The sequence below is a fragment of the Xenia sp. Carnegie-2017 genome, unplaced genomic scaffold (genome assembly GCF_021976095.1).
Source record: "Xenia sp. Carnegie-2017 unplaced genomic scaffold, XeniaSp_v1 HiC_scaffold_23, whole genome shotgun sequence".
NCBI lineage: Eukaryota > Metazoa > Cnidaria > Anthozoa > Malacalcyonacea > Xeniidae > Xenia > Xenia sp. Carnegie-2017.
Window position 1 is genome coordinate 4,237,877 of NW_025813486.1, and position 23,993 is coordinate 4,261,869.

At 34.4% G+C, this 23,993-nt stretch overlaps 3 protein-coding genes and 2 long non-coding RNA genes across 8 annotated transcripts; 2 read left to right on the plus strand and 3 right to left on the minus strand.

Annotated features, from left to right (window-relative positions):
• Positions 1-5,551: 5,551 nt before the first annotated feature.
• LOC124448215 lies at positions 5,552-5,962 on the minus strand. Its single transcript, XR_006948982.1, has 3 exons — positions 5,923-5,962; positions 5,664-5,789; positions 5,552-5,629 (listed from the first exon to the last, which is right to left on the minus strand). It is a non-coding gene; the product is annotated as an uncharacterized LOC124448215 (long non-coding RNA).
• Positions 5,963-7,662: 1,700 nt separating this feature from the next.
• LOC124448207 lies at positions 7,663-8,964 on the minus strand. 2 transcript variants are annotated; one of them, XR_006948975.1, is made up of 4 exons: positions 8,910-8,964; positions 8,396-8,476; positions 7,860-8,145; positions 7,663-7,760 (listed from the first exon to the last, which is right to left on the minus strand). It is a non-coding gene; the product is annotated as an uncharacterized LOC124448207 (long non-coding RNA). The 2 variants fall into 2 exon arrangements; XR_006948974.1 differs by having other exon boundaries at positions 7,860-8,307.
• Positions 8,965-10,117: 1,153 nt separating this feature from the next.
• Positions 10,118-11,838, plus strand: LOC124448226. The gene is made up of 6 exons (XM_046999222.1): positions 10,118-10,179; positions 10,264-10,345; positions 10,929-11,042; positions 11,152-11,250; positions 11,387-11,567; positions 11,665-11,838. The coding sequence occupies exons 1-6, from the start codon at positions 10,118-10,120 to the stop codon at positions 11,781-11,783; spliced, it is 657 nt and encodes a 218-aa protein (XP_046855178.1). The 3' UTR covers positions 11,784-11,838.
• Positions 11,839-16,196: 4,358 nt separating this feature from the next.
• On the minus strand, positions 16,197-23,680 carry LOC124448196. 3 transcript variants are annotated; one of them, XM_046999207.1, is made up of 7 exons: positions 23,615-23,680; positions 21,772-21,898; positions 21,122-21,252; positions 20,708-20,812; positions 20,148-20,286; positions 16,682-17,204; positions 16,197-16,350 (listed from the first exon to the last, which is right to left on the minus strand). In XM_046999207.1, the coding sequence occupies exons 5-7, from the start codon at positions 20,239-20,241 to the stop codon at positions 16,341-16,343; spliced, it is 627 nt and encodes a 208-aa protein (XP_046855163.1). In that variant the 5' UTR covers positions 20,242-20,286; positions 20,708-20,812; positions 21,122-21,252; positions 21,772-21,898; positions 23,615-23,680; the 3' UTR covers positions 16,197-16,340. The 3 variants fall into 3 exon arrangements, with proteins under 3 accessions (XP_046855163.1, XP_046855161.1, XP_046855162.1); XM_046999205.1 differs by having other exon boundaries at positions 16,341-16,483; XM_046999206.1 differs by lacking the exons at positions 21,772-21,898; positions 23,615-23,680 and having other exon boundaries at positions 16,341-16,483; positions 20,708-20,809; positions 21,145-21,172.
• Positions 22,143-23,968, plus strand: LOC124448195 (protein ADP-ribosylarginine hydrolase-like). The gene is made up of 2 exons (XM_046999204.1): positions 22,143-22,794; positions 23,363-23,968. The coding sequence occupies exons 1-2, from the start codon at positions 22,269-22,271 to the stop codon at positions 23,920-23,922; spliced, it is 1,086 nt and encodes a 361-aa protein (XP_046855160.1). The 5' UTR covers positions 22,143-22,268; the 3' UTR covers positions 23,923-23,968.
• Positions 23,969-23,993: the final 25 nt, after the last annotated feature.

Below are 23,993 nucleotides of genomic sequence, written 5' to 3' on the forward strand. Positions count from 1 at the left end.
GTTATCTATAATATATCATTTATGGTATTTTGCCAGGGTTGCTAGAGCCAAGAGGTTGATTGTAGGAAGCTTTAGTTATTATTTTGAAGGGTTTTTTAAGACATTACAGTAGAATGAATGAATGAATGAATAATTTATTTCAACACGCGAACCATTGTAAACACGCGAGTTGTTTTCCATATGGGGCGTGCGCAAATTTTACAGAAAAAATTTAACAAGAAAACTAAATTACGCATTTAATAAAAACGACAATTTTTTTTAAAGTAGACATGTTTCGACATCTCATGATGCCATCTTCAGTATAAGTGAAATAATAAATAATACAAGGTTTATATAAAAGTAATATGATACATAAATTACAACAATGATATAAGATAAATTAATGGGGAGCTTCCGAACGGCATCATGTGATGTCGAAACATGTCTATTTTAAAAAAATTTGTCGTTTTTCATAAATGCGCAATATCAATAGTGCTTTTACTCAGTTACGGTAATACTAAATCAACAAAGTATAGTTCCTAAAACATTAAATTACATTCTATAGACTACAAACTTAGCGAAGTATTTACATTTAAATATTACGACATTATTTGGGAAAGTGAGCAGCGATTATTTTTAAATAGACATTAGAGAACGATTCTTTGAGTGCAATAGGTAATGAATGAGACTAAAATTTTATTCAAAATGTAAAATGACTTAACTCTTGGCGAACAATTTAAAAACGTCACATTTATGTATCGTAAACACGCATGATAATTCTTTGTCTTTTGTTTTACAAACCTTTTACTGGTCGACGGTTGAAACTTTCTGGTTTTGATATTTAGCGTACTGGAAGTTAAGTGTCGTATGAACAGATCGCCAATCTATTCACTAAGATTGCTATGCCAAACAGTTTAACAAAGAATGAAAGCGAAGACGTGTGTTAAATTGGACACCACAATCAACCGATGCAATCCAACACCATATCATATTTTCAACATCACATTCAACTAAATGTTATCGCTTAAAATGACAAATACAGTATGTTGTCTCTCTTGTGGTAATACAAAATGAAATTAAACAACTTCAGATAATTGTACAATAAAATTGATTACGTTTTAAAAATATTCCTAAAATTTGCCATAGTAAAAGCAACTGTGGCGTCACACAACCACTGTGAGCGCTCCGTTAATCAATAATTGGTGACCCCTCCTTGACCTTGCTAGATATGGTCTGAATGATCGCATTTATTAATTTATAGTGCTTATACATAAATCAATTTCATTTACAGATTTAAATTGAAAAATCTGAACACCACACAAAAGAAAATTCCCTCTTGATGAATTTATAATAACTGCTAAATGAATGAAACTCTGCAAACTCTAAAATGCCAATTGCGATTGCCCTGTTTTGATGCGATAAATGGGCATTCTTTAAACTGATTAACACCTATAAAATAATGTTGCTGAATACTTGCTGAAATTGATTACAACAATTTTAATAATCAATTCAGAATTGGATTTTTTCACTGCAAAACACGTCCATCTTAAAAGCGTAAAGGACTCTATTCTTCACTTGGCATTTAGCAAGTCTAATTTTTGCTGTGTTTAATTACCTGGAATTTATTAAATTAGATTTTATAACAGTAAATTTTTGGAGGAAGTTTCTTTTTGTGTGTTGTTTATATCAGTTAGTTAGTTGAGAGTACATCTCAAAAACATTTCTAAACACACAAAATATTTCTGTTTTATTGACAATAACTAAAATCATAAAGTTGTATCACAATCACTAGTTCGTAAATTGATTTTCAATAAATATAATTTAATTACAAAAAGAATTCATGATAATTTTTACAGGGAGCCTAAAGCTCTAGGGTAACCGTCACTTAATACTCAAACTTTCCCCAGTGGCCAGTTACGACATTAATAAGCAATAAAAAACTTTATCAAAATAAAAAATTGAAGCAGCTTACACAACCTTCACAAAAAAGAAGTTCCTGACCTGTTATTTAGACATACAGAAATTTAAGGAGTTTTTGGAAGAGGTTGTACTAAGTTGATTCAGTTTACCAGACCCTTATTGTGAAGATTTCTAACATTTTAGACTCCTGTACAAACGCAGTACTAGGAGTAAGTTCAGAAATTTTTATTATTTAGTTACACTTCATTACAAAACGTTTGCGAGAACTCTCGAGCAGGTGCAACCCCAGACCTTCGGTCTCGGGCTTGCACTGATCTGCTCTCGAGTACTCCCAAAGGTCTTCTCGGTTTGCATTAGCCTGTGCAAACACAGTTAACATCTTTTATTTCTTAATTAAAGTTGAGAATTTACATAACGAAATCAATATTATTTACTTTTTATTTATTTATTTATTCAACTTGCTATGAATACAACACATACATAACTAAATGAAAGGGAAACATACTACAGCTTTTGGAGGCCAACATGATGTCACAAACATTAAAAACAACACAATATTCCACTGGACAGTTGACGTGTCTTGTCACAAGATAGAAATATAGTTTTCCATGTTCTTGAACCGTCAATGTCATCATGTATGGTTTCTAAGGATAATTTATAACATACTCATAGCTTTTCCTTGAATTGACTAAGGCTGATCTTGTTGCCATACATTTAAATTGTTTAGTAATGCAGTCTTGAGTCTAGTGCACCTATTTAGAAACGACTTTTGGACTGTACTTGTTTTGTAACAACTAGTAACAAATGACAAATGGTTTGGAAAGCACATAACCGTGTTTTACATTGGCTTAAAGATTGGTTTGTAGCGGTAAAATGTCTTCGTATAATATAATTATATGTATTTAAATAGTTCATTTAGGGCCTGTTTATATGGAGCCGAGTTACCTGGCTAGGCGAGTTACTCGCTCCACCGGGTTTAAAAAAGTGATCTGTTTATATGGCACCGGATAACTCGGCTAGTACTTCCGTTCAATTTTCTTAAATGAAGTTTGGCTATGTTAAGTTCGAGTAAAGGCGCGAGATTTTATAAAGCCTCACAGTTTCGCAGCAAAAATGGAATAGGTGAATATAGAATTGAAAATTATGATATGTGTATGTTTTTGTATAATAATGCTGCAAGTAAAAGGCTTAGTACGCATGCGTACCAACAGAGTCAATTTTCTCGTCTCAGCCGAGTTACTCGGCAAATGCGTTTATATGGAAAAATTCATCCCGCCTAGCCGGGTAACTCGTTTACACAAACCGAGTTGCCCGGCAAGGCGAGTTACTCGGATGTATCATATAAACGATTCACCGGGAAATGCATTCATTCTATATAAGGGCCGAGTTACCCGGCTTGGCGAGCCATATAAACAGGCCCTTAGTTTTAGTTGAAACGAAATCTTTGCTCTATAATGATTTGGAATGGTCAGACTGAAAACGAGAGGTAGCAACTTCTAACCGTCTTGATAATAAAAGAAAGACTGGTTGTGTGCTAGAGTGAAAAGACAACAGTTGCTTGCTGGCCCTACTTTCTGTTTCATCTAAATCAAAAACTTGGGCAAACATTGATTTCGTAAAAAACATCAATTGTTGGACGGTTTCCAATAACATAAAAATTGAAATTGCTTTTTTCAAATGTACAAAATGTTGTACACGATAGACAGAGATGTTAACCAGAGTGAATGTAGAAAATTTATTTTAAGAACAAGAATAGGCTAGGAGGAAACATAATGAGAATGAAAGCCAGAACAGTGGAGAAAATAATGTCACTGTCTTGTCTAAAAGGGAGCTGGCATACAGAGGAGATGATGAATCCGTATCTTGTTTGAATCAAGACAACCATAGAAAGTTTCCAAAGTTATTTGGCAAAATCATGTTCCGTTTTTTGACAATTGCTTGCATGCCAAACTACTTGAGTAAGAACGTAGTGATAGCTACTGCAGGAGGTGTTTTCATCTTCATGTGTATCACCTGATCTCTGGAATTATTTGATTGTCTTTATTGATGAAGTTATTCATGGTCAGATTGATAGGAAAATCAGGGAATGCCAGTTTCATTGTTCCTAATGTGATTAATTTTTGAATAAATCACCCCAAAATCAGCTTATCTATACTAACCGTCTGATTAAAAGCGTGTTTGGAGCCTTTTTATATGTATATCGAAGCGTATACTATTTTAAAATAATTTGTTAAATTATCGTAAGATTAAGTATGGACATGTCGACGGTTTTCATATAAATACAGAAGTTGAATGGGAAAAAATATACATGTTGGGCATTCAACACGCGTTTGTATCTGGAAAATGTGGCTGTCATATACGTTATGGGTGACATTATTATAATAATGTTTTATTGCTAAAGGATCCACTTATAAAACAAAAGTTATTGGGGAGCTCAACCAATGCTAAGAGCTACTCTGATCTATAAATAAACTTAAACTACTAATATACAACAGTGGCTTTGTTTGATCATGCGGATGGATCAGTTAAAATTTCACCCAAAGACGCGTCTGATCAGGTGAAGCCAATTGCTTCGAAGAAAGTTTGTTCATTTGTTTAAGGGCCGAAATAGATCAGCATAGCAACAACAAAAAAAGAAGCATGGGATATTTTAAGAAATCAGTTCGCCAAAACTTCTATTTCACAGTTCATTCGACTACACCAGCAATATTAATCGCACCAGTTTAAAAGTGAAAACATACTCGACCATATCAGCGAATTGAAATTCCTCCACGATCAACTAAAAGAAATGGGATATAAAAACAACGATCGCCAATTGGCAATGACTTTACTTGCAAGTTTGCCAGGAGAATACAAGCCGCTGATCACAGCTTTCGATGCGATTGGAAAGGAATCTTAAATTTATCAAAAAGGTAAAGGACTGTTGCTTAATTTTGTAAAATAAAATGTTAGGTACAAAGAAAGATGAAGGGGCGCATGCTGCTCACTGATAATTCAGGAGAAAAGAAAAGAAAGAAGATTACAGTAGGAAAGAAAATGAACACCAGCATTCTTTTCAAGAAGTTTGTTGCTCATGTAAGAAAAGAGAACATTTTGCACGAGATTGTCCCAAAAGAAAGAACGATTTAAGTAGTAAATTCCACAATAAAGGAGAGAGGTCAACATATTGTGCCAAAGAAAATGAAAATGATAAAGAAAGCACTGATGAGGTAGCGTTACTCACAAAAAGAAATGAAAATAGATATGATTAGATAATCAATTATTGTGCGAATCAACATATGCAAACGTGACAATTTATCAGATTATGAAGAGTTATGAAAGCCAAAGAAAGTAAATCTTTGGGATAATTGTGTCATATTGTCTTAAGGAAAACAAACTCATCGTTTGACCGTTCATTTATATGGCTCACATTAACGCCCTAAAAAACGTACTCTATCTGCCCGAGCTGAAGAAAAATTTGCTGTCTGTTCAAGCTATGTCTAAATTTGCTGAAACTGTAATGTTTAAAAAAAACGAATACAAGATCTCCAAGAATTCTAGATTATTGGGAGTTTGTGAGTGTATGGAAAACTATATAAAGTCATCAAAAGAGAAAGCGCATGCTGCAAAGAACATCTGACTTTAGAATTATGGCATTAGAGGTTTGCACACTTAAGAGAAAACATTTATAAATTGGTAAATACAGGTAAAGTGGAAGGTATGGCCATTCTTTTCCAACAATACAGAGTTGCTAAGTTGAAGACTTGGGTGAGAAACATCACAACCTAGGAATGAGTATTAAATGAAACCGTCATTTACGTACAATGTCCATAACTCAAAGGAAATACTTGGAAGGAGTGCTAAAGAAATTTGGTATGGAAAATTGCAAGCTAGTTTCCATCCCATTGGAACTAGGTAAGAAATACGAAAAACGATCAAAAGGCGATGAACCATTCGATAAGAAAACATATTGAAAGAGCTATTGTTTTTTTTTTAACTTATCCTGCAAGAATTATCAGGAAATATTTATCAACTTTTGCTTACCTAAGTTTATGTCAAATCCTGGAGTTAAGCATCCAAATGGAGTAAAACGAGTACGACGTTATCTTGAAGGAACGTTAGAGTATACTCTTCCATGTTCCACTAACGATTCAAGTATAGTTTGTTAAAGTAGTAAACGAGAAGCAAGTGTAGCTAGATCAACAACTCAAGCAGAGTATATAGTAGAGTATAAGCACAGCCAGTCAAAAAGTAGTTAGGCAACGAAGACTACTTGGCAATGTTTTAAAAAAACAAAAAAAAAACAAGATTGTTTCACTACTTTACATGAAGACAACGAATGAATAATAGATAGTCAAGAAGTAGTTAGGCAACGAAGACTACTTGGCAATGTTCTGAAAAAACAAGATTGCTTTACTACTTTACGTGAAGTCAACGAATGAACAATACAATAAAGCTCACCAGAAATCTTATAAACAAATAATATGTTAAATCATTATGTGGGAGAACAAGTCAAAAATAACATCATTACTGTCAAGTATTGATGGGCATGCGCTCTAGCATGCGTAGTCCATTTGACTAATTGTTCATAGCCATGGCAATGACTAACTATATGTACTTGCACTACATTTGCGGCAATTAGATAACTTAGTCGCAAATTATGAAAGAAATAATCTGGGTATGCGCAGTAGTGACTTTAATGATACCACAACTTTTGCAAACCTTTGAATTTTTGTATATATATACAAAGCTGAAAACTTCAACTAGTAGATGTCAACTAGCAGTGGAAGTTGGGTTCGATTAGGTATGCAGTGGCTTAGGGGCCAAGACATCGGTCGCGACCGCACTCCACCTGCGTAACCAGAGCAAAGCCTAACGCAGGCGATCTCGCGGTGTGATGGGCTGAAGCTTGCTATTGCATCTCCCAAGTAGGATAGCGTGGAGGGGCCGAAACCTCCAACCGAAACGTTAACATGCAGCGTCCTAGTACCTTACGCTTAAGAAGGTATCGGGAAGCATGGACCGAAAACGGGGTTTTTTGCTTTCGAATTTTATCTTTTTCTTCTTTTAACAAGAGTTCTTCTCATAAAATAAACCAAGCAATGTTGACACTGTGCCTTTTTCTGACACTTATAATTTAGGACAACATTAAACATGTTTCATAAAATTTTTATTGGTTTATATTTTTCTGATTTAACTCTCTCATTTACTGTTTCTTAAGTATCACAAGCAAACCATCCATCGACTTTGTAGCAGACAGAATTATCTGGTTTCCTTAATTAATATGAGACGCTCTAGTGCTAAACTATCTCGGGTCTCCGGAAACATGGAAAAACGGGATTTTTGTTTCCAAAATTTGTCTTTTTCTTTACAAGAACTCTTCTCATAAAAGAAACTAGAACATCCAAGGATACTGCACATGTTCAAACAACTTCTGCCTTTTTCACTTATAATTTAAACCAACTCTAAGCATGTTTATACGTTTTTTACTCATTACCTTTTGCAATTTAACTTTCTCATAACTCTCTCGTGATGAACGAGAGCCTTCTTATGCAATATGACTCTTTCATCATGAACGAACGCATCCATGGGCTTCACGGAAAAAAGGGATTATGTACTTTGTTATAATAGTGTCTACAAAGATAACATTTAATAAGCCAAGCAATTTGTATCGTCTAAATTGAGCCTCGCTTTGAACCATTATGTTATAAAATTTCGAATCATTTTGGATACTAAATTTTTTTTTACCTTATAATATTTTCATGATTCAATCTAGAAAGTAACTTCTCTCCTCGAGTAATTTTGCGATTAAACAGCACACTTTTCGGAATCAAAGCAATTCTTTTGATCGCATAGAGACAGCCGTCCAATTCATTACGTACCTAAGCGTATATAAAGCATTTCTAAATCACGTACAAAATTTCCTTCACGTGACCAAATTACCATCTATTTAAACGATGTTGTATGTAATAAAAAGTTACCTTGACAACTGAAGCAAACCCTCCTTTTTTTAAGCATTTGCAACACCTCAAATTCATTTCGAACTCTTGCATTTCTCGCAGCGTAGCCGAAAGGAATAGGCATCAAATAAGGATACTCATCTCCATCATAACAGCTATTTTGATTTCTCCTTGATCTTTTTCAGCGTCAAGCTTATCTGAAGTGATGTTATTTGCTAAACCGTACGACATGGGATTTGGAGAGATAAAACGATGTCCAAGAAGCTGCTGTGCCGAGCATTGGTTACCGTTCTCCGGATATAGACATCTATACAAAGTATATGACATTAAAAAACAGTAGCTATAAATTCTTCGTCACTTTAATGCTTGTTTTTTCTTATGATCTTCATATTTTCAAGTGGAAGCCTTGAGTGGCAGTTTTCAAGCAAACCCAAAAATGTCCAAAAAGGTTTACTTGAATCATAATACCCTATTGGCAAAATTCAATAAAAATAGCAAATAATAAGTCCTTATACATATCTATTGAGCTAAACGAAAATTGTTAACATTTTCCCTACCTATGAATGAACGTGAACTAATCCTTCTACAATCTCACTGAGAATCCACCACATTCTCTGTTGGTGCTTGTACTATCCCTCCTCAATAGAATTTGTTAGATGTTAACAGACATTATGTCAAACAAAAAGACACTCTACTTTGTAATGAAACAAGGCAGATAAGTTAATCATAGTTTTTTATGTTACTTATTGTAGCTAACTGGGTGTTTTTTCTACTGCTATGCTTACATATCTTTAGTACAGAATGTCTGGTTATTTGACTGATTTGGAAGAACCAACAATGTTTGTTAAGTTGTGCTTGAAGTGTGCTTTGAGAAGTTTTTCATAAAATTAAATTGCAGCTCAACAATAGATAAATTTGTTTTGCAGAGTTGATTACATAAAATTTGATTTTTAAGTTTATACAAAAGAACCTCTTGGAAAAAAACACCCGGAAGCCACTTTTAATGAGAAGTTGTGTTAAGATGAGATGTTAAGATGAGTTGTGTCTAAGTTTTCTTATCTGACAACATACCTGAAGTAATCCATCAATTCTATATCATTTTCATCCATTTCCAATTCTCATTCTGTGTATACATCTCTCTGGTTCAATATACCACAAACATTGTTATCAGAAAAGTGATTGTGCAGTTCCTATGTCCAGTGCTTTCAGGAAGAAAAAAGATCATCAGGTACACCGAAATCAAGGTGTCTCTGAAATGCCGTATGCAATGTGTGTTCCATTGTTGCTTTACCTTGTTAAGTTTTGACTGTAAAACTCTGAATAAACAAACCAAATACATTCCATCTGCAAGTGATTTCCCAATGCAAGCTTTCTTTCATGAACAAGATGTTTAAAATGATTGATAACCCATCCAGAAAATCCTTTTCTACAGTGAGACCACCAGTTCTCAATCCATTGATTAGCATGAGATGATGAATAACGATGCCCTTGCTCACCACCAACAAGGCTACATTGCATCGCTGCAAAATAGTATTCTCTGTTCCTCAATCTGCCTGTACTGTACTAGGATGGAGCGAAACTTAAATTCTTCCACTGACCGTAAAAAAATTAGCTGGAATAACTGGATTGTTATTGCTTTTGCAAACTTTTAGCCATATTATTCGTCAAGAAAACCCGTCAACACAACCGTGAATTGGTAAACCGTAGGGCTTCAGCTTATCGTATCCATCTACATGCCAGGTAGCATTTGGTCCATCAGATACGTAAGTTCGCGGAAGCAACTTTCTAGCTTTACGGAGTGCCGATGCTTCTGGGTCGACGTCTTTTAGGATTCTCATAACTGTGTCTCGAGGAACTTTATATTGTAACTTGTTCTTAACTTATTCCACATACCCCTGTAACCAAGAGTCGATGATGATCCCTTAATTTCGTTCTCAATGATTTGCCGAACGGTGTCTTCTGAGACAGCTTGGTCCACTTTTTGCAAGCCGTATGACTGAGCCTTCGCTTTAATGTTCAGATGGACATTGAAATATCATGGTATTGGAACAAGAACAAAGTTATTGTGTTCCAATCATAACCACATATTCCCTTCTTATGCAACACCAAAAAGGTATCCTGTCATTATAGATGCTTTTGAAGAATATAGGTAACTGCATGTAGTTCACTGATTTATTAAACTGCTGTACTAGGTATGAATTGCTGGGAAAGTTGCAGTAGTCTAAGAGTTACAGTAGTCTAGTAGAAAGTTTTATAGCCTAAGAATCTCATCTTAAGAGATGTATTTAATTGGAGAAAATCAAAATGCTAAAGTTTATGATGGGAAAGAATTTTTCCTCAAGTATTATTATATTGCACTGTATTTTGTTTATGTCATTTGTTTAAGAGTGCATAATTGCTTTCTTTGTGTCATTGCTTTTTTCAGAATTTACAGACATAAACTAAACATGTTGAGCTGTGTTATTCCTGAGCTTGATGAAGGAAATATCTGTCCTGCTTGTACCAAAGTGAGTATATTCGTATTACTTGTTTAACAAGAAAAATTAGGAAAAAGAACATTAGCAATGCTATCTCAAACACCTTTTTGACTGCATCATTGAACTCAAATACATTGCATGATTTTATCCTTCATCATATTATTATTTGATTTTTTTCATTTTCTACCACATAGTTTTTATTTTCAATAAATTTTTGCCATGGGCTTTAGGAAATAAAACTCTTGTATACTTTTTTGTTTGTTACATATTGATATTTATAAGAATGTCATGGTTTTCTTGCTGGGAATGCTGTTTGATCAATGAGTCACTACAAAGCTCTTGATGAAACAGCAATCTATGGACGAGGCTGTTGACATGAATTTCCTAAAAAATTCTTAAATTTGAAACATGGAGATAGGTCTGTTACACACATTTTTGTCTATTTTTACCTAAATGTTCTTGGTTTGAAAGAGGTGGTTAGGATGCATGCATTTGATGGTGTAAATTTATTTTTTTCAGTTGGTTTGCTACTTTCAATGCTTTGTGCAAGTGCTGAAGCTTTTTGCATACATGTGGTTGCATTATTTAAAAAAATATTCTACATATTTTATAGATTGAGCTATGCAGTTTATGTTCTCCAAAATTAGAGAAAGATAATGCTGATAATCCTGCACTCAAAATAAACATATTGTATGATGTTGCATGCATGTTGGTGAAACACTTACAGGTAATATTCAATTGACAATAGTTGCTTTGTTAACTGTTTCCTTAGTCAATAACTTTCCCTCAACACTTTTTTTCTTTGAAAAGGTAGTCTTTCACATGTTTTTCTTTATTTTGTTTGTTACAAAAAGAATTTGGAGGATCCGATTGTTGACATTTTTCAATTTTCAATTCCAATTTTTCACTGCTATGGGCATGTTGGACGATGCCAAGTTAGTTGTTGTTTTTATTTTTCATACGTATAAACAGATATTGATACCTGGGTTTTTGTGCTATCATAACTAATGGTATTGTAGATGATAAATGATGAAAATTCAATAATTGTTTACTAAATCTTTCTTGTAAAAGGTTAAATTTAGTCCCCGACGGGAAGAAGGATTTGGCCTAACTGACGGTGAGATGTTGGAGAGATTGTGGGCTTACATTCGCAAATTTAGCAGAATGACTAAAGAAATACGTCCAAGTCAGAGAGTTGATGTACTCAGTGATGCTCTTTTACATTATGGAAAGAAAACGAAGATTAATTTAGGTATAGCTAGTTTTTCTTTCTTTGTTTGAACATATACATAGCTAACATGTCATCATATTATGTAATAGCAAATATGAATTAAATTTTGTTTTTTGTGGCAATTTGCTGATGGCAAGGATGAAGCGAGCTGTTGACGTGAAAGAAACTGCAAAATTAGATATTGAAAAGTTATGCAGGTGCTTTCCGTGTGAGTATATGTTTGTATTTGCTGTGTGATTATATTTGACTCCGATTTTGGATATGAACTATTTACGACTCACATGAAAGCAGTAAATTTTCTTTTTTTTTCATTATCTAAAGCTCACAGGATTTCAATAGATGATATTCGTGAGTAGATGAAGGACGAATCGACTTTTTTTGATCGTGAAGTTGAGACTGGTTAGTAAATGAGAAATAATGGCTTGTAGCTAAGGAACAGATTTGACACATAATTATTGCTCATTATGTGGAAATGTTTTACGCACAGAAAACTTTTTTAACAAATATACGTAAATCTTCAACAACTTACAGAAGAAGAAGATTGGAAATGCAAGTACGTTATATACCTGGACTTGTACGCTGATCTTTACCATCGATGGAATGGTTGCACTGATCCAAGTGAACTGACTGTTCGATTTAATCAGATGAAAAAGTATGTTCAAAAAGTGCAACTTGTTTCTAGAGATATTAAAGTCTTAAACAGTGTGAATTTAGAAAAATGAACTGGGAAATTTTGAAGCTATGAATGTACGTCGTAACATTGTAAATAATAAGTTGGAATATGGAATAAAAAATTATTTCTTGTTTTTATACGTACGTACAAGTAGAGATGTATATGCAACTTGCAGGTGCTTGTCAGACCGTGCCTTATATTTGCAATGATTTGGTATTTACTGTTTAGAATTGATGAGCAGTTTGAAGATCATGGAAAGGGAAAACTCAATTTCTGCAAGCTGGCAAAATACTGACTCAGAGTACGAAAATGCATAACGCGAGGTTGCGTCTAGGAAAGAAAACGTGTTTTGTCTCGAATGAGGAAAAATGTTGTTGAAATATGGTTTCTCCTAAAGCTTAAGTCTAAATACTGTGGTAACTATACGTATCTCATAAATGTTCCATACAACTTGCAATGTTTGTAAATTACTTTACATGTTCCCTTCTTTGTAATGTTCTCTGTATGTTTGTAAATGTTTCTGTATGTTTGTTCTGTTTTTTAGATGGTCAAGCGTTGGCATCCAGACTTTCGAAGCAAATTACTTGAGTAACAAAGGATGTCAATAAAGATATCGCAGCTTATAACGAGGAAAAGAATCACATTTTAATCATTCACATACCGCGTTAACATTTGATGCCGTCAAAGATCCTGACAATGATTTTTGGTGTGAATATCTAGCTGCACCTACTGATGAAGATTTTTCAGTTTCATTTACTTTTAAACGGAAGGCTATAGATTTATGCCATTTGCTTGACCGATCCCAGGAAGAGCAAATCCTGTTAAAGACAGAAATGGAAAATACGTGGAGTCACTACTTTCAGCAGCACGGCAAGATTACTGACTTTTGAATAGTTTTATTAACCATGAAAAGTACTTTATGTTGAATATGTTGAAGCGATATTTTTACACACGACTATGAAAGCACCAGCGATAACACTGGTCAACAAAAAGAAACTTTTTAAAAGGTGTCTGATATTTTTTGACAGATTTACTATATTTTTGCTATGCTAAATCTAGAAATAACATTCATTTTGCTCTCGGAGGTCAAATTTTTTTGCAAATTTGAATTTAAAATTATGCGACTTTAGTTATATTTTTTTAAAACAATGTTTTCAAGATGTTTCAAAACTAAATGTCAGTTTTTATGATAAAATTGCAGTATTCCAAGAAAGAATCATGTACACTTCATGTACAGTACATGTAACTAAAAATGAAAACTTAATGTTTGCATTATTACGGTCTAAATTTTCGTTTTTTTTGATTGTCGCGAATGTTTTGGTGCTTGCACATCTCTTTTTAAATTCCAACAGTAGTCTGCCATCATCACCATGTCCCACCTTTCTCTTAAGTCATGGTGAAAGCGTTCTCCTTGCTCATCGCTTAAAGAGCCAAGATTTTCGGGATCAATACCAGCTTTTAATTTTTCAGTTGACAAATTGGGGAAGGTTTTACAACGAAACTGAAAACACCGTCCATCTTTATCCAAAGTTTTAGTGAATTGCCTTATCAAACCGAACTTTATGTGCAGTGGAGGAAATAAAATACGTCCCCTGTCAACTAGAGGCTTGTTTATCACATTTTTTGCTCTACAACTAGCAAGCTCTTCACGTACTGGCCATTCTTTTTTCACGTAATGATGAGTACGATCCCTACTATCCCAGAGGCATAAAAAGTATGGGTATTTGGCAAGTCCAGACTGTTGACCAAGCAAGAAGTTGACCATTTTAAAGTCAACGCAAATCAGCCATTTATGTTGGTCATAAGAAATTTTTTCTAGGACGTACTTAATTGCTTCATGCTGTTCTTTTAATGTTGTCGAATGTGCCAATGGCACAGATGCAAATTGATTTCCATTGTGTAACAACACACATTTCAAGGACCTTTTGCTGCTGTCGATAAAAAGTCGCCAGTCCTCTGATTTGTATTCAGGTACGCCGAGATGTTTCAGTAGCTCTACTATGTCATTGCGATAGACTAATTCTTTTTCTTGAGCAAAATATCTTAAAAATTCCTGGTGCCTGGTACGGAAGAAACTTACCTTAACTTTACCATTTAGCATGTTCTTGTCCTTTAAACGAGATGCAAGAAGTTCGGCAGAGTCTTTTGGCAAATTTAAATCGCGAACAAGATCGTTTAGTTCGTTTTGGGAAACAATTTTGCCATCGGGAAAACAATTTAGTCATGTGGAAAGGATGCATCAACGGTAGTGGCAATGCTTTGAGTTTCATCCTGGCTACTACTGCTTTCTTCAATACTTGTATCTTCAAATACAAGTACGGGAATTTCTTCACTATAAGGAGTAGGGCGCATAGCTGACGGTAGATTGGGATACTCCAGTGTTGTGCGATTTTTTCTGTTAATTCCCATGACATTGATAGCACAAAAGTAGCAATCGGTTGCATGATTTAAGGCTCTCGCCAAATCATGGGGATGCCAAAGTTCATGGACTTTTGCGTGCCATCTTTTGCAAACCATGTGAGGTGCCCAACTTTTGTCTTGATCGCCGAGCTTCATGCCAAAATATGCATAGTAAACGCGCTTGATAAAGGTGGTGACAGTATTGCGATTTGGTGCAAGTGTGTATTCACCACAAACATAGCAAAAAACATCTGGCTTATTTTTCTTATTTCTACTTTTTATTATTTTTTACGTACATTAATATGTTGGTGTGTTTTAACAAGTTTTACCATTGAATTTCAGTATGGGCTAAATAAAGCCTTATTTTATCTTTAAATATCCCATAATAATCGCAAAACCTAAACTCCCTAATTGAAATTCAATCAAAAATTGCTTATTCAAATGCTTTCTTCTTTGTATTGCTAGTGCTAAAAAATTTAAATTTGTTCAGATAATAGAACTTTAAAAGGTAAATGGTTAGTGCTTCTGTTGTACCTTTCTCGGGTATTTAAAAGTTAAAAATAGAAAATTAACGATAGTTTAAAATCTCGACCTGACCCAGCAAAATAGTGTTATTTTGGACTCAGCACATCAAAATTATCCAAAATCAGTTTACAAAACTGAGACACCAAATTTGCTGTTGACCAGTGTAATGTATAACAGAGTTGTGCAGTCACTTCAAGCTCTTGAAGATCCTTTAATTAGAAAATCAATTTACGTAAAGGGCACTTGAAAAGTTGTTAAGAAATCATGTGTAATAGCCTTCTAACGTACGTACGCTGGATAATAAAATTTATGAAAAAGTGGAGGTTTTTTAATAAACACTTTTGTTCATAACAACTGTTATGTTAGCTAAATAGCTAATGTAGTTTATAGCGTTGCATGAAAATTAACTTTGATATTTTATTTATAACTCCTCAATTTCTTTCTTAACTTGACATATTTCATTTCTAGTTGTAACTAAAAGCATCTTTTATTTTAACTATAGACAAAATTGAAGTATAATTGTTTCCTGTATAAGAATTTTATTTTTGAATAGAAAATCTTATTCAGTAAACCTATTCAAAACAGCGCTAGTTTCGTCAATAGTATGTTTAGATAACATTGAGTCATAAGAGTAAATTAGTATGATACATTATCAAGTCACCTCAAATTTTTACAATATCCACTACAGCTTTCAGGTACTTCGGTAGACAACAAGGTTAGTCACTTTCAAAGTCTGCAACGTCTTGAACTCCACTCGCACAATTATAAATTTTTCAGAGTTATTTCGGAGACAACGCTCAGTTTTCGTATACAATATATGCATTAAATAAAATATCATAGTTTCACTGTCACATAGCTTTCACAACAAAAGAACGACTTGGAATTTGGCGTTAGACAAACAAACCTCAGGGAATAAAACGTTATACATGTAGTTGATGTTCATTGAATTTGTTTCATCAAAGGATTGAAAAATATCTGTGACTATTTCTTTGAGTACATTCAACAGATCTTTGCCTATATATACAAAAATGAAGAGTTAAGACACTAACAGAGAATATGTTTTCATTCTTGAGTTCGAGTTAAAGGACACGCCATGTAGAGATCTGTGAGTTCACTCTGAGCTTGATTTCGCCCACGGATCATTTGCTTAAATAACCTGTGGCGTTAACTTGGTATGGCACCGTTGACGATTTTTGTTAAATGTGTCTAAAATTTAATGTTAAAATATTATAGGTATGTTTATCTGTAACTGATATTAAATAATTTAAATTCTAGCAGAACATTTAATCCTCTGAATGAGCGATTTCCCTTTATATTTATGTCAAATGTTTTCGCAGATCTGTCAAAGAAAAATTAAAAGAAATGAAATATATTTATTCGTGTGTGTTCAAGAAACTCACATTTTAGAAATAAAGCATTCAAGAGCACGAATAACGTATTAATAACTGTTATGAATACGTATGCAAATAAATCGGTGATGCGCAAAAATGAACAGACTAACAGTTCGTAGTTTAGAAAAAGTGGATGTATAATTTACCCATGAGTAAAGTAAGATACATTGCATCTGCAATCAAATTTTCCTTTCGGCTTTGTCGTAATGCCAACGCAATCCCAATGGTACCATTGTTGACAAACATCACATAACACCCAATCCACCATTCCATTATCTTTGGAAGATGGTTCTTGACAAAGAAAGGCTTTACATTTGTCATAGGATGTCAAATGACCAGCTCTCTTCTTTGCAAAAGACACACTTTTTCTGTCACTGGACTTTGCCTCTTTTCTTTTTCTTTTGTTGTTACTTCTTCCCTTCCTGCGTTCTTTATCAACTTTTTTAGGCACGGCGTTTTCTGTTACAAGGTGTCCGTCACCTTCATTAACTGTTCCGTCTCGTCCACAAAATACATTCCCAGAATTACCATCATCATCACCATCATTATTTACAACATCTTCTCTATCATCGGGAACATCACCATTTTCACAACCATTATCAACATTATTAGTTCTTTGTCCATGACCAACATATGCTTTAAAGGTACTTGCAAAAAGTTGGTTGAACCCTTACAAAAATAAACTATAGTTTTGAAAACAGCAGTATTTTGGAACAAAAACTGTAGTTCCGAAAACTATAGTTGTATGAATAAACTATAGTTTTCGGGACTATAGTTTTGGGGATACTAGAGTTATAGAAACTAAAGTTTTGGGAGAACTGTAGTTTTACAATTGATAGTTTTGTTCCCAAACACTACAGTTTTCAAAACTATATTTTTCCGTGAACTACAGTTTTCCAATGAATCTATGTTATAATGTAGTTCATTAACTAAGGATTTCATAAACACAATTTAGCAAATTCCCTGAACAGGTTCTAGTAGTACACATTATTTTATACAGAATTCAATAAAACATGAATCCACGATACAATTCCGGGAGTATCGTTACATGTTTGTAAATGTAGATCGTCCAGATTGGTATAGTCCAGAGAAGGACTGTTTTTGTTGTTGTTGACTGACGACGTTTCGACAACCTTAGCGGTAGTCATCTTCAGAGTCAAATGAGTAGTAAACGTCAGGTTAGCCGTATTTGTTATCTGGTTCTTACGTCATTGTATTGTGTGTACAGGAAATGTGTATTGTCATTGTGAATTAGTGTGAAGTGTAATGTTTTTAGTTAATCGTTTGTTTGTATTGTGAATAAGTCGTTTGTAAGGTGCCGGTAATTGCTGTGATCTGTTCAGGGGGGTTTGTTCCAAGTTGGTATATCAACTTTCTAATGTAAGCCGTTGTCTATAGTCAGTACTGTAAGTAATGCATTTTGCCGAGTCCCAGTCAATGTTGTGCTTAGTGATTCGGTGATGTTCGGCAATGTGATTAGTTTTGTCTTGTTTCTTAGTAGCTCGTTTGTGTTCAGTAAGTCTTATGTTTAATTTCCCCGATATATGAGGCGTGAAAGTCGGAGCAGTTTATTTTGTAAACTGCACCTTGTCGTTCGTTGGGTTGTTCTATGTCCTTTCTGTTCGTTAGTACTTGTCGTAACTTTGTGATTGGTTTATATGCGACACGTATGTTGTATGGTCGTATGATACGCGAGATAGTCTCAGACGTACCTTTGATGCAAGGTATCGTTGCTGTTGTCACTGAATTGTTCGTTTCGTTGGGTTTGTATGTGTTGCGTTTGATAAAGTCAGAGTTATAGTTGTTTTTGTCAAAAACACGTTTGAGATAGTTGTTTTCGTTGTGTAGAGCGTCCGGTGAATCACATATGATTTGTGCACGTCTTGTTGATGTTCTGATTGTGGTGGCTTTGTGTGATGTAGGGTTGTAAGATGATTCGTCTAGTAGTCGGTCAGTATGTGTTGGCTTGCGATAAACTGTTGTTCGTAGTTTTTGATTGTCATGTTTTACCAAACAGTCGAGAAAAGGAAGAGTTCCGTTTTCTTCGACATCTTTGGTAAATTGTATGTAGCTGTTGTGTTTGTTGATGTGTGTGAAAAAGTCATCAATCTAGTCTGCATTTAGTGCTGTGATTGTGTCATCTACGTAGCGAAACCAAAAAGGTAGTGCATGTTTGTAAGTCGTGAGCGCCCGTTGCTCTATAGATTGCATTACAATTTCAGCAACTACAACAGAAACGGGCGAGCCCATTGCTGTTCCATGTAATTGTTTGTAGTGTGTACCTTTGTACTGGAAGTAATTTTGTAATAGTGCATGTTTGTAAGTCGTTAGCGCCCGTTCCTCTATAGATTGTATTACAATTTTAGCAACTACAACAGAAACGGGTGAGCCCATTGCTGTTCCATGTAATTTTTTGTAGTGTGTACCTTTGTACTGGAAGTAAGTCGAGGTGAGGCAGAGCTCCAGTAGCTCCATAATGTCTTCTGTCATTAATGGCAGTACGTCAGTGGTGTTTGTAATGAAGATTTTTGTACAAGTAAGTGCCAGATTAAGTGGAATACTGGTGAACAGTGATTTCACATCAAAAGACACTAGTATATAGTTGTCCGGTATTTGTATAGTGCTCAGTTTTTTAATGAAAGTCTCAGTGGATTGCAGCTTGTGTTTTGATTTGTTTGTAAGTGGTTGAAGTATGTCAGTCAAGTACTTCGAGAGTTCGTAAGTAGGCGAACCACAGAATGATACAATTGGTCGCATGGGTATTTGTGGTTTGTGAAGTTTTGGTAGTCCGTATAGTCTGGGTGGTCGTGGTACTGAACATCTGAGTCGATAGTAAATACGTTCAGATATAATGTTAGATTTTCTCATAGAAGATCTTGCTGTTAAGTTTGCGTACTAGTGATGGTGTTGGGTCTCATTTGAGTTGTTCGTACGTTTGTCTGTCGTTAACAAGGGTGCCCATTTTGTTAAAGTAATCATTCCTGTCCATGACCACAGTCACACGTCCTTTGTCTGCTGGTAAAATGACGATGTTGTTGTTGTGTTTTAGTCGTTTGAGTGTTTGTTGTTCGTTCTTTGTCAAGTTGTTGTCACGTATAGAGGACGATTGTAAAGTAGAGGCTATCCTGCTTCTGATCTCGTCTTTGGTTGTCTCTGACAAGTCTCTTTGATACGCTATTTCACATTTCCTGTACACATTTCCTGTACACACAATACAATGACGTAAGAACCAGATAACAAATACGGCTAAACTGACGTTTACTCCTCATTTGACTCTGAAGATGACTACCGCTAAGGTTGTCGAAACGTCGTCAGTCAAAACAACAACAAAAACAGTCCTTCTCAGGACTATACCAACCTGGACGATTTACATTTACAAACATGAAGTTCTTAAATCTAGAAATTTAAAACAATATATCATAACCTTCTAAAGGTTGATGACACTACGTAATATTGAGTTGTTGCTTTTCACCCAAATACTAAATTTCAAATCCAAAATATACTGAATAGAACAAGCAATTTACAAATTTCTCCATTTTGGAAGACAAAACTGAAAAGCAGAGAAAGCATTGATTTGAAAATACAAATGAAGTAAATTTTCCTCAAGCTCACCATTGCCATTGTCAATTTGCTCATTTAGTCTTTTGATCTGATTTTCCAGCATTTCTACCCTCTCTTTGAGTTCCAAGGCTTCTTTTTTATACATGCATTTATCATTGCAAAGTGCACTACCTTCATCTGACTGACTCTCCTAAATAATCAACAAGAACTTAGGCAATATTTAACAATATTTTCCTTTTAGTACCAACTATTAAGGTGTACTTTACTAACAACAAGTACATTATATTATAATGATAAATCTCAATTTTTTAATTTCATAAGCCCCACTGATTGAAAATTCTTTTGTATGATTTCCCTATACAAGTCTTACACTGTACAATGTTTGCATTTTAAAAGATTTTTCCCTTACAAACAAGAAATAAATTTCAAATTAACAGCATTTTATGATTAACGGGAACATGTCATACAGTATGAACTTTTTTAGCATTTAACCAAACAACATCCAAGTTTTATTCTGAAAAATGACCTTAATTCCCTAGCATTCCTCATTAAAAATAAAATTGCATAATTTAAAGATAAGAATAATTATTATCATTGTGTATAGTACATACCTTGGTTAATTACTCTTTTATAAGTGAAGCAAGGCTTGCTGAGCAGCAAGCCTCTGTTTTCTTTGACCTGGATGCCTTTAGCTTTTTAGGAATACTGTGCTCCTGCTGGTAACAAGAACAACAATACAAAATTTTATACATGTTGTTTGAAAAGTTTGTTATTAGCTACTACTTCTCATTTAAATTCTTAGGCTCATAGCCTTGTTCAGCAATGTAGACCTTCCAACATAGAATTAGTAGATAATAACATTTGAATCATGAATACCATATGGAGTACTTAACAAATTTCCATGAATGCATCATCACATTAGTGACATGAGTGCTAACTACAGATGATGGCAGCAATAATTGAGAAACATGCAGTAAACACCATTTAAACAAAATGTGGTCAATGTAATATTTCGGGCAACTCACCACATCATCTGATTCACTCTCACTTTTAATTGTAAACTTTGCTTTGTGAATTTTTTTGCGACACCCTTTGCCAGTATTTATAGAGAAAGTTTCTTCTTTTCTCATTGTCTTGAGCAAATAATCTTTACTATCTGTTTATACAAAACAATGGATGACTATTTAACAACTATTAAAAAATAATAATTTTCAATTGGAAGCAGTAGCATGCCTGAAATTATAAGGAAACGACCTTATGCAAAGTTTGGCCTAATGTATTACTACATGTATTTAAGAGCAAACAAGTTAAAATCTGAGAAATAGACACATCCTTATTGTCAGTATTGTAATTGAACTATTGCTATGTAGAAGAAAGAACAACATTCGAGCAAAGGCTTTTTATCAGAAAGTATTTCCCTCCTAAAAAAGCAGTAAGTTGAATTGATAACAGCAACCTTCATATAAACTATGACTATTTCTACAAACAAGACAGAGAAATAAACAAATAGATTTTCACACAGAAATTTACAGATATATAGCAAAGCAAAGATGTTTCATGAAGAAATGATAACAAAGAGAAAGAGCTAGATGCACTAGCAATTAGCTTTTTGGCTGAATTATACAAGCTTTTAGAAACTTGACAAAAAATTCTACAACACACTAAAAGTACTAACCTGAAACCTCTATTATCTCTGCAGGAAATTTCTTCGACTTGCCGTTTCCCTTTGTTTTTCCATCGCCCCACATGACTAACGTTTTGAATCCTTAAAGTTCATCTTTGTCTTTCGACATATTTTCATCCTAAAAAATGATGTTAGAATATGGAATGATATCCCATGTATTTTCGTTGTAAAAATTCACCAATGCAAACGCCGTATTTTCGAATATTATCGCTGAAAAAGTTTTTTCAACTCTTAACGTATCTTTGCAACAAGCAACATGTTAATCAGATTGAAGATCATGGAATCGGGTAAAGATTAAGGATTACAAAATAACAGTCCCAGTCTCCCAACGCTCTCGTCTAAATCTAAACAGAATAGTTTGAAACAATATTGAAACAAAGCAAACGAAAGATTTTTGTTTTTTATAAGTTGAGGTAAGCCTGGTGTTTTCCGGGTTTCAAAAACCCACGTTAAGCATTCATTAAACTACAGTGAAGTAAACATTAAAAATGGCTTATAAAAATACGGTCGAATTATGCGAGAAATACGAAGCAGTTATGGTTCTCAGTGGAGTGGGAGATGCTCTAGGTTATAAGAATGGTTTGTGGGAATTCTGTTACAGTGGTACTCAAATTCATGAAGAACTAGAAAAACTCGGAGGACTTAATAAAATTGACATTAAAGGATGGAGGGTTAGTGACGACACTGTACTACACATTGCTACAGCAGAAGCGTTGGTTTCTGAATGGGCAACAACGGGAGAGTTATTGAGCATTATGGCTACAAAGTACAAGAAGACATGTGCTGAGGATATGTGGGAAAGAGCTCCTGGTCAGACCACAACAAAGGCATGTTTTATGTTACGACCTCTTGAGGAAAAAGGTTACATTATACCATTTAATGAACGAGGTGGAGGATGTGGTGCAGCTATGAGATCCATGTGTATAGGTTTGATGTTTCCTTGTGAAGATCAAATTGAAATGTTAATTGAAATTGCTGTTGAAAGTGGAAGGATGACTCATAATCACCCTACAGGTATTCACCTTTCATAATAAAGCAACGATTTCAGATCATGTATCAATTATCAAGTCACTAATGTCTAGTGTTTTGTCTATCACCAAGTGTTGCTTTGTATACAGTTTGCCAGGTTTTCCTGTTATCTGCATTTCTTTTCATTTTAACACACCTTATAGTAATTTAGCTTTTCAATCCTTTTGCTTATTTTAGATGTTTTACCTTCAACTCTTCCTTTGATTACTTACTTGAACAAGCCATTACCATGAATGTTTCGTATCCTTTTGTCTAATATCAATTTATCAATGAAATAAAAGATGTTGACCTTAGGTTTGCATAAGTCTATCATTTTCTAGAACCACGTCTCAAATGCCTCCATCCTTCTAACATTCTCACATTTTCCACATTTCCAAATTTCTGTCTTCTAAAAGCTATTTGAATTGCCATTTCTGTTTTTCTTTTATATCTTCACTACTACAGCCTTTGAATCCATGATCCATGTCAAAATGCCGCTATTATGTAATTAGGGTCATCATAATGTAAGTGACATGAAATTAGCAATCTTTAAAGATAGTGATTTTATCTTTAGGTTATCTTGGGGCTGTTACTGCAGCTTTATTTACAGCCTATGCTATACAGAAGATACCTCCAAAAAGTTGGGGTGCAGGACTTTTAGGTGTTTTACCCAAAGTTTGGGAATACATTGAGAAGGTTGGTCGTGATGTAGAAGAAAACAAGAAATCTTGGGGCTACTTTAAAAACAGTTGGGAGTCATATCTTGAAGTACGGGGATTAACAAATGGAACCAGTGAACCAAAGTTTCCAGTGATGTATAACATACCTGAACGTGATGCTTTTTATAAATCTGTGAGTTATGCAGGTTGGGGTGGGTCCAGTGGTCATGATGCACCAATGATTGCTTACGATGCTTTGATGATGGCAAAAGATTCATGGTTTCAATTGTGTTCTTGTTCTATGTTTCATGGTGGAGATAGTGACAGTACAGGAATATTGGCTGCAGCATGGTGGGGTGGTATGTTTGGTATGATAGGTGTACCCCCTGGAAATTATAAGAACTTAGAATATGGTCATAGGCTTATGGAGCTTGGTAAAAAACTACTGAATGTATCAAAGAATATGAAAAACTAACAGGACAGTATTTATTCAACAAAATTTATGTCATAAAATTCTGTCATCCCAAAACAAACAAACAAACAAAC